Here is a 14,061-nt window from a genome sequence, read left to right on the forward strand (position 1 = left end):
TGGTTTCTAACTCCGTTGTTCCAGCCCCCCCTCTCGGTTCAGACCTCCGGTTTTTAACTACGGGCTTGGCGGCGACCGCCCTCCTACCTGCAGCCACCGCCTTCCCTCCTTCCGACACGCCTTCCATGCATTCTGCGGCCCTTAGATATTTCTGCCTCTGCTGTCATATGTACTTTGTTATATATATCCCGTTTGGTTTATGCGTCCCCTTTTTTGTAAGGGTGTTTCTTTTTTTGATTTTATTTTTATTATAAAGTTTAATTTTATAAAGTTTAATTTATATATTTTATAAGGTTTAAAATTTATATTTATAAAGTTTAATCATATTTATTTTAAAGTTTAACTCATATTTGTTTTAAAGTTTATCATATCTGTTTCAATATAAAGTTTAAAACTTTATATTAGTGGATTAGTTTAGATGGGTCGTTACACATTTCACTTTCAAGTATTCAAGAGTCTTTTCGTCTACTTTTTGTGGTAATCATTTGACTTTGAACCGAATAGATAGAAGTAACTATGATGCCTAGAGGAATGTAGGTGAGATAGCCACATGAACATATCTCATTGCAAACTAATTGCAAACTTTTGGTCTTGGAGTTTGACCTAAATTGTGTCTACTTGGTTAAGTGTTCATCTTTCTCCAATGTAACATAACAAATTATAAAATATATAGACAAACTACTTGCAAACTTTTGGTCTCGGAGTTTGACCTAAACTGCATCTACTTGGTTAAGTGTTCATCTTCCTCCAATGTAGGAAAACAAATTAATGGCCCAAGACCTAGAGACATTTGACAGGAATGAAAGTCTGTCCCTTTATGGACCACCAATGGGTTATTCTAGGTGGTGTGGTTTTCTTTAAATAATGAAAATGAGCCAACCGACATTTCTAAATAATATCCAGTGATGGTTGCCCTTACTATTGAATTGACAACTAAATTATGATAACTTTTCTTACTATTTAAAAAATTAATTGCAAACTTTATTATTAAATTATTTTTTTCCATAAAAATGATAATAATAAAAAGAAATTAAAAATTCAACCTAAGAATTATTTCAAATAAAAAAAATGGCCAGATAAAAAAATTTATAAAAATATATATCTTTGTCTAAGCAAAAAATTAAATATTTTTTTTCTATATATAAAAAAAAATTGTGCGAGATCTTGGATTTGATTTGTCATTTTGTATGGTATATATATATATATATATATATATATATATATATAATGTCTTAGCATTTAATGTCTTTTGAGCTATTTTTGCTGCCCTATATGTAAGTGTTTTGATATGAGACTTATATTTTTTTCATAAGTTTTTTTGTTTGTTTGTATAACTTGCTCATAATTCAATATAGATTTGTTGGAATTACAAGTTTAAGTTGTGAATTCTCTATAATCCAAGTGTTGGAGGAGTTTTTCAAGGTGCTGAATTCATATATTTAATCAAAATCCCAGTTTAAACAACAGAAATCAAAATTTCACAAAAAAATTCACAAAATTCCAGCCAAAATATCCAAAACATGTATTGATTAAACATAGCCAACCCCATATACACCAACAAAAGGACATGGTCTCGATTTCACGTGGTTTCTTTCCCCTCAGTCATGGTTGCTGCTGACTGGTGTACTCCATGATTAATTTATGATTAATTGTATATTCCAAGTTCAGAACAATCATTCGACTTCTCAATAAATTTAATTTAAATATAACTTACTTTCCTTCGGGTGTACTGTTTCGTTTTTCCTAATTTCAAAATTTCTGTATAGCCGGCCACAATTCTGGCCTTGAGGAATCTGTCTCTGGTCTTGAACTCCAACCGTCAGCTTTGTCTTACAAATTTTTAACATTGCTTATCTGCGTCAAACTTTGACATACACAACAAATATGAATATGATGTCTCTATTAGAAATGGAGTCACCATGTGTTTGGTAATTGGTCTACCACACATTCATAGACACTAGCACCAATATTATTTAAAAGAAACGTGTTAATACTCGAACCTTCACAGGTTACAAACCAATGCAATCAATTCTTTCTCCTTAGTCTTTTATGCTTTAGGCATGGAAAACATGAGCACCAACAGCAAAAGTAAAAAAGAAAAAAAAAGGTCGGAACAGCTTAACTAAACATCACAAAAAAATCTATGGAATCTCCATCCAAGATTCAGGGGATCTTGAATTGATATATTTCTTTGGATATTAAAAATATGGTTTAAGGGATCTGTTAATAATACTAATCTATTCTAAATGATGGCTAGTAGTTTTACTTGTTTACGGACAAAAGTTTGATGATTCTAGAAGCAAGGTGTTTTCTGAAAAGCATATTTCTGTTGTGAAGGTTATCTTAAAAGTTTGTGTAAGCTTACTAAAAGATTGCAGCAGAGAACATACAATGCTGGTCTACTTTCAGTTTAGATTTTACAGATTTTTATCCTCTTCCCATTTTGCATCGTTTTTTTGATATGCTAACAAGGTAAGACTCATCAAGGTCATTGTTTTGACTATTTTGGCATTTAGATCCTAACAGGAACATGATTACCTGGAGGTACATAGGCAATGGAAATGGCCAAAATGCTAATGTATTGGGAGGGGTTATTACAGTACAACTGTCTCCCTCAAAGTAAATTGAGACCCTTTATGCAGTTATGCAAATATCTCCAATACCTCTTGGTCCTTCTGTGGTTTTGGTTGCTGATTTTCATACATTTTCTTAGATTTTCAGGTCTAAGTTTATTCTTGCCGATAATTTCCAATAAATTCTGATATTTTCTCTTATATTTCCAATAAGTTTCTATCAGACCCTCGGCAATATATTACAGAAAACGATATTTGCAAAATTACTTTGATGGTGGTTGCACAAAAACAAAATGTCCTTCTGGTGTAATGAATTATTAATATTTCTATTTTAAGAAGAAATAACCTTTGTTTGTAATCAGTATGCAATTTTTATTGCTTTATACTGCTATAACAAAAAGAATTTTCTTAGTTTCCTCACCAGACGAAAGCATCAAGAAACTGAAACATGCCAGCCTTCAAATATTTAGAATGCAAAAGAAGATGCAAAATACTGGAACACGAAGGATAATAAACATTTGAAACTTCACCGAACATTACTGGCAGCTCTATGGGATTTTCAACCAAGATTCAATAGACGTCCTGGTCTTGAGATATATTAGGAAATGAAAAATAAAATCCACGCTTTGTGGTATTTATTATTGAGAACCTATTCTATGAAGGTTAGTGATAGTTGAAGTCAGACAGCAGATTATTATGATACTGGGAACAGGATGCTATTAAAGAACATCTTTTGTATCTAAAAAGGTTGTGTTTCAATCATAAATAGACAAATTTCATTTGGAAGTGGTAGCAAATGTACGAGTTCAATACGACTCTTTTCTTAAGTTATTTTTTGTTGGGAGTACAAGTCCAATATTAAATGATTATCATGAAGGCAGGTATGGAATCTAGCTCTTTTTATCATTTTCATAAGAGCACTTATTCTTGCAGGCAATTCCTGGAGTGCCTGCAATCAAAGATGGTTATAATCCAGCCACGTGGATGCTTGAAATCAGTACACAAGCAGCTGAACAGCGTATTGGAGAGGACTTTGCAACGATATACAAAAATTCAGATCTTTATAAGTAAGTAAAGGAACTGTTCTTTTATAAAATAACCCTTCCTGGTTTTAGCGACCACTGTTTTCTTATTTGACTCAGCAAATGAGATAAGAACAATTTAAAAATTAGATCAAAAGTTTTCTAGTCAGAGAATTTTTGACAATTTAAACTCTTAAGTTATGTCATATTGTAGGAGAACAGAGGCTTTGATTCAAGAGTTAAGCATTCCAGTACCTGGATTGAAGCCATTGAGTTTTCCAACCCAGTTTGCGCAAAGTATTTTTACTCAGTTCCATGCATGTTATTGGAAACAAAATGTGTCGTACTGGCGGAATCCCCATTACAATGTAGTTAGGATTTTCTTTTCAACAATTTGTGCATTAATCTTCGGTTCCGTGTTTTGGGATCGTGGCTCAAAAAGGTACGTTTCTTATTCTGTTTTATTTATTTCAGACATTTTTTTCTCTGTTAAGTCTTTCCAATATATCATCTTGGTTATCTTTTGATGCTATACATGTTATTATACTACCCTTCGTTCTCCCTTTTGATGCCAATCACAGGTTTTGTTCTGCCTTTTGGGTTATTTTTTGACTTTCTCTGAAGCGCATGTTTTGTTCCCAACTCAGGTGGAAAGTGTCCTTGTAATTTCGTAAATATAACTTGACTAGCTCTGTACTTCTGATTCACAAGGATTGTTGGTTTTTCCAAGGGGATCAAAATAATGCTGGGATTTGATTATATCATTAATAATTGACTTGCTTCCTTGTTTTCTTCCTTTTACATGGAAGTGTTTACTACGAATTTAAATTAAATTTTGGTAGGTTATCAATGTTGTTCTACGAATCATTGTTATAAGAAGTCGAACCAGATCAGACTTGAAAAAGCCAAAATCTCAAATTGGTCTGGAACTGAGAAAGTAGCCTGAAAATAAAACGGTGTCACAAAAAATACACATAATATTCAAATCTTAATTAAAAACTGCCATACATACATCATCGTAAATACAGACCATTATACACCAAATATGCAAAGTTTTGTCATGTATATATAACATGTAAGGGTGAACATAGCAAAACAACATTGAGTGCAATCCATGTTATAATTAAAATACATAAACATTGTTAAATTTTCAAAAACCCAGCAACTTGGCAATTATTCCTAGCAGTCTATATCAGATCTACTGAATAAAAAGCACGACTAGGCTCTTTAACTTAAACATGCAGTGGAAGCACAACCAATTTCAGTCACACACATGAACATGTTACACACAAGTTCTGTCCAATCGACAGTTCATTAAATTATTTTCAGAACCTACTTTGGCTCCCTCACTGGGATAATGACACTCGAGGAAATTACGTATACAACAATTACCCAGGATCTCATCTAGGGGATCAAGCCCTAGATCTGTACTTGATCTGGCTGATTTGGATCTCCTATGTTGCTCCGTGCTCTTTCCTCAGACCTGACACAACTAAGTATCTCATTCACAACAAACTTGCAATATTACTCATGCAAATCTCTTGCTTACTTGAGAGAATATCTCTCTTAATGTCTTGTGTCGCTGCACATCTTTGTGCTCCACAAGATTCCTCTCTTGTTTTTTTGCCACCTTCCACAGGCCTGTCCATAGGTTTGAGGCCTACTTAGCCCAATGTTTTAAAACTCCAACTCGGCCGAGGGTCGACTCCGACTCTGACTCCAACTGGGTATCGACTCGGCCAGCTCGATTTCAATGATTCGGTTGTTGTAAAAAATACATTAAATATTTTTATTTTTTTTATAAAAAAACATAATTTTAAAGATTTCCATTCATGTTTCCAAACACACAACATTATAATATAGATGGAAGACAACATATGATCAAAGTAGTCTCATGAATATATCCATTATATCAAAATGGCATCCAATGCACTGCCCAATGGCAATACATACATGATCAAAGATTCAAAACAAAAAACACATAACCAAGGAGGCTAGAAATGGCCTCTACAACAAAAGTAAATTGTGACTAGACTCCAGTACTACTGGCTAGTAGCTACTGCCAGAGGAGCCAAGATCATGTCGATCAATCTCTGGATCATCATCAGAGTCAGACAGGGGGCCCCATGGCTTCTCCTCATCATCATCATCTCCAATTGCAACTGTAGAAGTGGTACCACTAGCAGGATGTGCAGCAGATGCAAGCTGAGATAGAGAAGATATGCAGCTGCTCTTCTGTCGTGGTTGCGCAAAGGAAGCGCCTGCAACTAGAGTCCTTGCTGGCTGTGAGATTGAGGCTGGTAGTACATGTGGATCGGGATCTGCATTCAATTGAACATCATGTTTGAGTGATGCCTCCATATCTAAATCGAAATCAAGATCCTCATCAGGATCAAACTCTGCTGGATGACTCTCCACTACCCAATCTGATGTTGGATCAATGTCTTCCAACACAATGGGATTTGAATCAGGTCTTTTGTTCAGCAATTGGTTTCGTCTGAGCCGGAGGTTGTATTGGACATAGACTAGATCATTTAACCGTTTTTGATCCAAACAATTTCTCTTCTTTGTGTGAATCCTTTCAAAGACAGACCAATTGCGCTCACACCCAGTAGCACTGCAAGTTTGACTCAAAATACGAATTGAAAACTTTTGCAATTCAGGACAATGGCCACCAAAAGCCTCCCACCATTGTGCTGCAAAAAACATAGGAGTGTAATGAGTTAGCTCAACAAAATTACAAATTTTATCCAACTTTCAAATTATAAACGATTTAACAAAATTAAAAAAAGAAGTAAAACTATTAAGAATTTGAAAATTGAAATTTTTGTTTACCTGGCTCATCTTCTTCTCTTGCAATCTTTGCTAGGTTCTTCCCAAAGGTACTCAAGGCATTGCTGAAGGTCGTGACCTGTCGGTGTATCTCTAGCTGATTAGACTCCAATGGGATCATGCAATCAATGTAGTCAATCAGTCCATCTCTGACCTCCCCCCTCAAAGCTCCTGACTTAGCTTTATAATAATATCGTGGGTTCAAAAAATACCCAGCTGCATGTATAGGGGGATAGAATTGATTGTTCCATCTTTCATCAATTATTGCCCAAATGGGCCCATACTTAGCCACTCTATCCTTGTATGCCCTCTTTATTTGCTCTTTTGCTTGATCCATAGCCTCATAAATGAAGCCCATAGCCAACCTTTCCCCATCCACCAACTGCAACACCTTAACCAGTGGCTTAGCAAGCTTCACAATCTCTGCTGCCTTTCTCTAAAAATTTTCTTCATTAACTTTCTTTTTCAATTCTTTACCTTCCAGTTTGTGAGACCAATTGCTTTGATTCCATTCATCACTAGAAAATATCTTTTGCAAGTTTCTATTTTGGAAAAGCATAGATTGCAATGTCAAAAATGAGTAGCAAATCTAGTGATGGCAGGGCTAATAATATCCCTGCCCCTAGTGTGTTTCCTCATGAGGCTCAAAATCCATGAATGGTTGTAGATAAATTTTGTTATGCTTTTGGCATGATCTACAGTGTTTTTGACCCAATCTATTTTTCCAATATCCTCAAGCATGAGGTCTATGCAATGTGCAGCACATGGGGTCCAAAAGATGGTCTTGTGTTTTTCCTCTAACAATTTACCAGCAAGAACATAGTTAGAGGCATTATCTGTGATGACTTGAACAACATTAGCCACCCCCACCTCCTCAACAACCTGATCCAATAGCTGAAACAACAATTGTCCATCTTTTACCTTATCAGATGCATCAACTGATTTTAAAAACATGGTTCCCCGTGGGCAGAAGACAAGAAAGTTTATGATGGTACGATTTTTTTGATCAGTCCATCCATCTGACATGATGGTACATCCTGTTATTGCCCATGAGTCCTTGAAATCTTTCAAATACTCATTAATGGAGGCAATTTCTTTCTGCAAACGATACCCCCTTAGCTCATGCATAGTAGGGCCTTTGAAGCCTTTTCCAGCAGCATGTATGGCATCAAACATAGGCTCATAATATGGTGAACAGGAAGCATTGAAGGGGATATCAGCATCATACCATCATATAGCTATGTAATCACAAGCAGTCTCCCTCAATTCTTTCTTCAAATGGTCATCTAAAGTGGGTTGCATTTGACTTTTAGTAGCTTGAGGACCATGTGCATCTGATGGAGAGGAGGGAGTGAAATAACTTTTGATAGTCATATCACCCTTTTTCATTCTACCCTTTCCCTTATCTTGAACAGAACCAAAAGGAGGAGGAACATATCGGAAAGGGTTGGATGCATCAGTATGAGGGATAGAGGAAGAATCTCAAAATCATAATGGGGGTTGGTGGCCATCATTTTTTGTATCTCCCTCTTCCTCCCAATTTCAGCTCCTAACTCTTTTTGCCTAGCCTTATGTTCTTTAAACTTCTCAAAGCTGGCTAACAATTTCTTCCTAATCTCCCCAATTTCTGGTGAGGTACATGGAGTAATTTGACCTCTAATCACCGCCAAGTGTTGTTCCAGCCTATTAATGCCCCCAGGACCTTCCTTAATTTTCCTTTGGCAAAATTTGCAATGCATTTGACTATCAACCATTTCAACATATGCCCAAGCAGGATCTCTCACTCTAGGTGCCATTTTTTGACTAGGAAATGAAAGCAAACAATCTGAAAATGAAAAAAAAAAAACATTGATTCAATGTTCATTTCTTTCACAAAAAACACTCTCTAGGCTTTCTAGATATGCACCTAAAATTTAATAAGCAAAAACAGATTTGTACAAGTGAAAAAAAAAACCTCTAGGCACAAACTGCCTCCTCAAGCTTGTTCCAAGAAATCAACTCCTCAATGCTGCTCCAAATGGCTGCCCAAGAAGCTCCTCACTCCAGCTACAATGCTTGCCCAAGACTCCTCACTGCTGCTCCAAAAACTAACTCAAGAATTGCTCACTAACTCTTACTGAAGTTCTCACTCAAATGCATGAGATGGCTGTGAGATAATGAGAGCATTTGAGTGGATTAAATAGGGTTTGGGAGAGGGGAATGGACCCCAAATAGCACTTAACCAATTTATAAAACACCTTGGAGTCCCCAACACTTAGCTAAATGTTGAAAATTTAAAAAAATTATGAAAAATAGCTGTTTTTTATGGGTTACAGGCCGCGTTTATTGACTCGGCCGAGTAGATGCGGATCCGGCCAAGTTGGCCAAGTTATGACTGACTCGGCAATAACTCGGCCGGGTCAGTCACGACTTGGCCTCCCCAACCGGTTAATCTGTCAGGTTGAAAAAAAAATTTCCGGCTCGGACCAACTTGGCCGAGTCGGATCCGAGCCGGCCGGATCTTAAAACAAGGTCTTAACCTTCTCCTCTTGAGAGAGTCACTCTCTCGTTAACCTGTTAGAGGCCCTCTCTGCCCACCACAAGTCTGAGGCCTCGGCTTTCTCCTTCACACGCTGTCTCTTGCCAACTTCAAGAATGAATCACTCACCATTGTACATTTCCAAAGAGTGCAATACCATGGGTTATTAGAATACCATGGGTCTATGAGTGAAAAGCCCCATCACTTGGCCCAGTTGCCCCACACGTGAGAATACTCTTGATGCTACCTGGAACATCAACATTCCCTCTGAGTGAAGGATGTATTCCCACAACACTAGCTAGAAGTGGCTCTGCCTTCAAACCTGGAACACATTTCCACCCTTGAACCGCCACCAGAACTGCTCCATATGACACAAAAGCAATTCCCACTGTATGACAGGGATCCTTCTTCAAAGACATCTTGCTCCTAGAAGCCCCGCAACCTTGAGCATCTTGCATGGCCATCTTGTAGCATGACACAATCTTGGAAGACTAGTCCCTCCTATTTGCATGACCGCCTCGTACCATGACTCTTAGAAGACTACTCTCTCCCACCTACATGGCCATATCGTATCAGGACTTCCTAAACTGGAGGTTTGTCTTCCTATGAGTTGTTGACTCCCTTTGAATCTAGATTGCAGGCTTTATCGGTCCTCAGGGTCTCTACTTGACCTTCACTGCAAGTTTTCACTTGCATCTCCAATGGTTATCTCAGCGCTTTGGCCATCTCGGTCTTGCCTTCTCGGCCTCTCTCCTATCACAAGAATATATTTGGCCCTTACTCGACCCCTCCAAGCTCAGATCTTTTCACAAGACCTTAACACCTGGATCATAATGAATCTCTCATTCATTTCTCTCTTGTCTACGCACTAGACTGTAATTGTCCACAACCTGTTTGAACAATGTACTCCATGTCTCATTAGGCCTGTTGATCCTAGCCTTTGCAGCCTGTTGTCACCCGGATTGTACAGGGACCGCGACAACCGCTTAAGGCGAGGGTTGTCACTCTGATCCCCACCCACTCCGTTCTAGTTGTCTCCCAACAACATGCTATGGGGGTTACTCCCTATGGAATGAGGTGAAAGAGACACAGATGAGTGGCCTAGCTACTTGGTAAAATTTTAGCAATATTAATGATTAGATTAGATTTTCAAGTATGAGACCATTGCCTTATGGAGTCACAATTCTTGCTTAATGTAAATTAATGCCAAGTAACCAGATGGAAAACCGCTGCTGAAATGATTGAATAACCTATATCATATGCAAATCCTAGGACCTAGGTGTGATGAAAGGCTCTTGTTTAATTCTAACTATATGCCTATCCTAGATGTAACCTTCCCTTAGTTGTTTTGGAACCAGGCTCCAATGTAGGTTGTGGGAATGAGGCCAATAGGAAGTAGGCTAGTGCCTGATTAACGATACCTTCTGTTAGGATCCTATCACTCGGTGCCTCCGGCACTACAAAAACTGTGGCTCTGACGACTGCAAGGTCACTGTGTTAACTACCAAAGAGTTACTAAGCCCCTCAAGTTAGGTGAGAAGGGTGGCCCTATGTTTCTATCAACTTAGCTTATGCTAGGAGGAAAGTTTTAATGCAAGCTAGATCCTAGAATGCTTGTGCAACAATGATGAGTGAGATTACTTGAGTTAGGATTGTTTAAGTGTTTAAATACTTAAGTTATGATTGTTCTGTATGATAATAGTACTTAACAATAATATGAAAGACAACCTTAAAACAAGACAAGTGCTTGAGGATACAAGTGCCAATGAACCAATCCACAAGATACTTAGAATAAATTATCCAATTTGTCAATTAGCTAATGATTACAGAATGCCAATAAAAATTATTCAAGATGTTTTTATAACAATTCCAACTAGATTTCAAGTGTCAAAGAAACTTATACCAACCACAAGATTAGAAATTTAGAGCTGAAGTGTATGAGTGCTTTAAGTGTAAAATTCAAAAATCCTTGTAACTTAGAGAAAGACAAGCAAGTGTTAGATTTCAAATATCCAAATCAGCAGTAATACTTAAGAAAAATTCAACACTTATTAGATTTACGACAACTGCAAGAAAATCACTTTAGATTATGGAATTTACCAAACATATGAGACACATTTTTTTTCCAATGATTAGCAAATGTAGATGTATGGATTTAGTTCACTTAATGATGAAGTATTTAGTGATATATCAGATTTGAAATAACTTATTACAGTAGTAAACAAATCATTAGATCAACAAGCTAATGATGTTACAAGTAGTGCCCAATATGCCCAAAACTAGGAAAAATTTACCAAAATTGAAAAAATCAAGATTTTAGGGCTTTTAGAGGATGATATTAAGAAAATATAAGATCTGAAAAACTTGTTACAATAGTGAGTAAATCAGAAAACCATTGAGCTATTAGTGCTTGAACAAATGCCAAAAAATTCCCAGAATTTGAAAAAAATTTGCCAAAGTTGAAAAATTGAAATTTTGAGCCCTTTAGGTAAATTGTTCAGAAAAGTTCAGTTCTGATATATTCAGTTATGCAGTAAAATTCTAGCAAGAAAAAAAATCAGATCTAGGTTAGATAACCAATGTCCAAATGGCCAAAATTTAGAAAAATTCAAATTTTGCAATTTTGAGTTATTTTGACCAAATTAAATGTGATTTTAAGACTTACATATCACTGTTAAAAATAAAAATTACTACAGGGGTAAAATAGTGAGAAGCTAGGGTTCAGATAACAAACCGAGAGGCCTTGGGGCCTTTGTAGATGGCTAGGAAGACTTCCATTGAAGGTGACCACCTGAAAACACAATGTTAACCCCAAAATCGCTGCAAAACAAATTGTTAGAGATAAAATGCCAATCCCTTGAAGAAATCCTTGTTTGCAATGAAATATAGTCCTTGTAGGGATTATGGCCTTCTTAATGCTTGCAAAATAGGTCCCAAACACTAGCCTTTTAAGTTGGGTAAGGGCTATGGCCTTCAAAAAATGGGTTTCTTCCCCGATTTGAAAATAAGCAACTTATAAAAATAGCCTGAAAACCCTAGACGTCTAGGGTTTTTGAGGTCTCCAATGCCAATTTCTTCCTCAATCCTGAAACAAATTTAGAATAGAAACCCAAATACCCAATATAAAAAATTAAATTTAAATTTCAAAACCCCAAATATATACAAAATCTCAAAAAACCCAAAACCCCAATTAGCAAAAATAATTTACAAATCTATTCACAAAATTTACAAATGTACAAGGGTTTTGAAATAATTTTTTTGAGAAATAATATTTTTTTATGGAGTTTTTTCTTTGATGAATGGCTAAAAATACTTTAGAAACCCAATGCACACTATAGCCTTAGCGAAGATTAAATCCACCATACAAATATTTGGGATCCAAGCAAAATAATTCCTGCCCAAGTTTTTGAACTTGGAGACCGAGGACTGAAGTACCTGCAAACACTATGTATTCATCCCAAGACAATCTGCTAATCATATGGGGAATCAAACCACCTAAGATTAACCCAAAACTATCAATAACATGATTTTATCTCCATATCATGGAAACAGATCTTACCAATATTCAACATAACATAGGAAAAGCTATAGTCAGTACATACCACAAACCATGAACATGGAGCACCTTGAAATTGCATCCCAAAGTCTTTATTATGATAGAAAATAAGCTCCTAGCGGACAATAGTTTACATGAAAGCTTTAGCAGCAATTTTCTAGTCAGAGATCATTGTGCTAGAAACTCAAATGACTCTAATTTATAGCTAAATCCTCCAAGTGGAAAAATAACAGCTAGTTTCTTTGATCCTTGACAAAACAATCTCGGCCGTTGATAAACTCTTGAAGATCTTTTAATCTTAGCTGTTGAATTTTTAGTTTTGAAGAATTTTCGAATTTCTCATTTAAGTCCATTTATATTAGCTCAAAATTAATTATTTTGAGCTAATTTCCTCAAAATTTTGACTTTGACTTAACCATCAAGGTTCAAGGGTCCAAATTTTCTTGAAATATACAATATTCCCTTGGTGGAGGACGCTAAAAATTACTTCTTTTAAGACCAACGAATTTATCCACTTGGAGGATTAATTTTCCTAAGACAATTTAATTTGACTCTAATTAATTAGTTTTTGGCTTAGGATTTATTTAATTTTTAATATTTTTTCCACCCTCTAATACATAAGATTTTACATTTACAACTTTCAAAGGGGGAATACACATTTGGCTTAGACCCTCAAGACACATATGTTGAAAAGTGTAACTAGGTTCAGTCTTCATAATGACATGTAATTATGATTTTATGTATTGAGATGTAAAGAAGAAAAATAAATTTATTGTATTGTTTGCTTCATGGGTTTCACAAGCAAGAGATTTTATTTTTGATTCAAGACTGCCATTGAGAGTCTTTAGGAATTATTTGTCATCTAGTCATAAAATGATAGAGTCATTGTCATGTAACGAAGTCATGTTACACTTTGTAAGAGGTCAATCGTGTCTATGTAAAGTATCCTCCAAGACCTTGTCACTTATCCTCTTCAAGTTGGCTTACAACGATGGAAAAACATGCTAGAAGTCTGCCTAACTACTTGTGATCATGTTGGCCTAAAGGACATGTGATGAAGTATATATATAGGCACACTCGGCCTCACTTAGAGGCAAGCAACTCGACAAGCATCTCGACAAGTAGAAGTGCAAAGAAGAGATCAAGCAGAAGTCCGAAGAAGAGGTGAAGAAGTAGTGCGAAGAAGAGGCTAAAAGGAAAGAACAAAGGAGAGTTTCTTTTGGGCAAGTGGACGAGAAGTTTCTTCTGGGATAGCGGAGGAAGAGTTTCTTCATTTTAATTTCTGGAGCAGCATTCGGGGCAGGTTCCCTTTGGAGACGTGCCCTCCCATCCCGCTTTAGTAGGCACTTGCTTCACATTCATCAGTTTCAGCACAATAACATTCGGCTTGGGTTCCTTGGAGACGTGCCCTCCCAACCCAAGCTATGTAGGCCCCTGCTACTTCATCAACAACCAACATCACGGTTATGGGTCAACCACACAAAATCCTTGTCATCAAAGTCCATTTGCTAGGCCACACACTGTTAGTATCACAGTTGGTCACAAGCATTACAGGGTATC

At 36.5% G+C, this 14,061-nt stretch overlaps 1 protein-coding gene across 1 annotated transcript in view; it reads left to right on the forward strand.

Moving 5' to 3' along the window:
* The window catches only part of ABCG31 (pleiotropic drug resistance 3), a 92,010-nt gene that overhangs the window by 57,254 nt on the left and 20,695 nt on the right, over positions 1–14,061 (forward strand). Inside the window, exons 16-17 of the mRNA XM_089411271.1 lie at positions 3,507–3,640; positions 3,810–4,037. Of these exons, the coding sequence (XP_089267397.1) occupies positions 3,507–3,640; positions 3,810–4,037 (362 nt within the window). The remainder of the gene's footprint in view (positions 1–3,506; positions 3,641–3,809; positions 4,038–14,061) is intronic.

Source organism: Pinus tabuliformis, chromosome 3_1 (assembly GCF_031772625.1).
Source record: "Pinus tabuliformis cultivar Carrire ecotype Pingquan chromosome 3_1, CPIR1, whole genome shotgun sequence".
Classification (NCBI taxonomy): Eukaryota; Viridiplantae; Streptophyta; class Pinopsida; order Pinales; family Pinaceae; genus Pinus; species Pinus tabuliformis.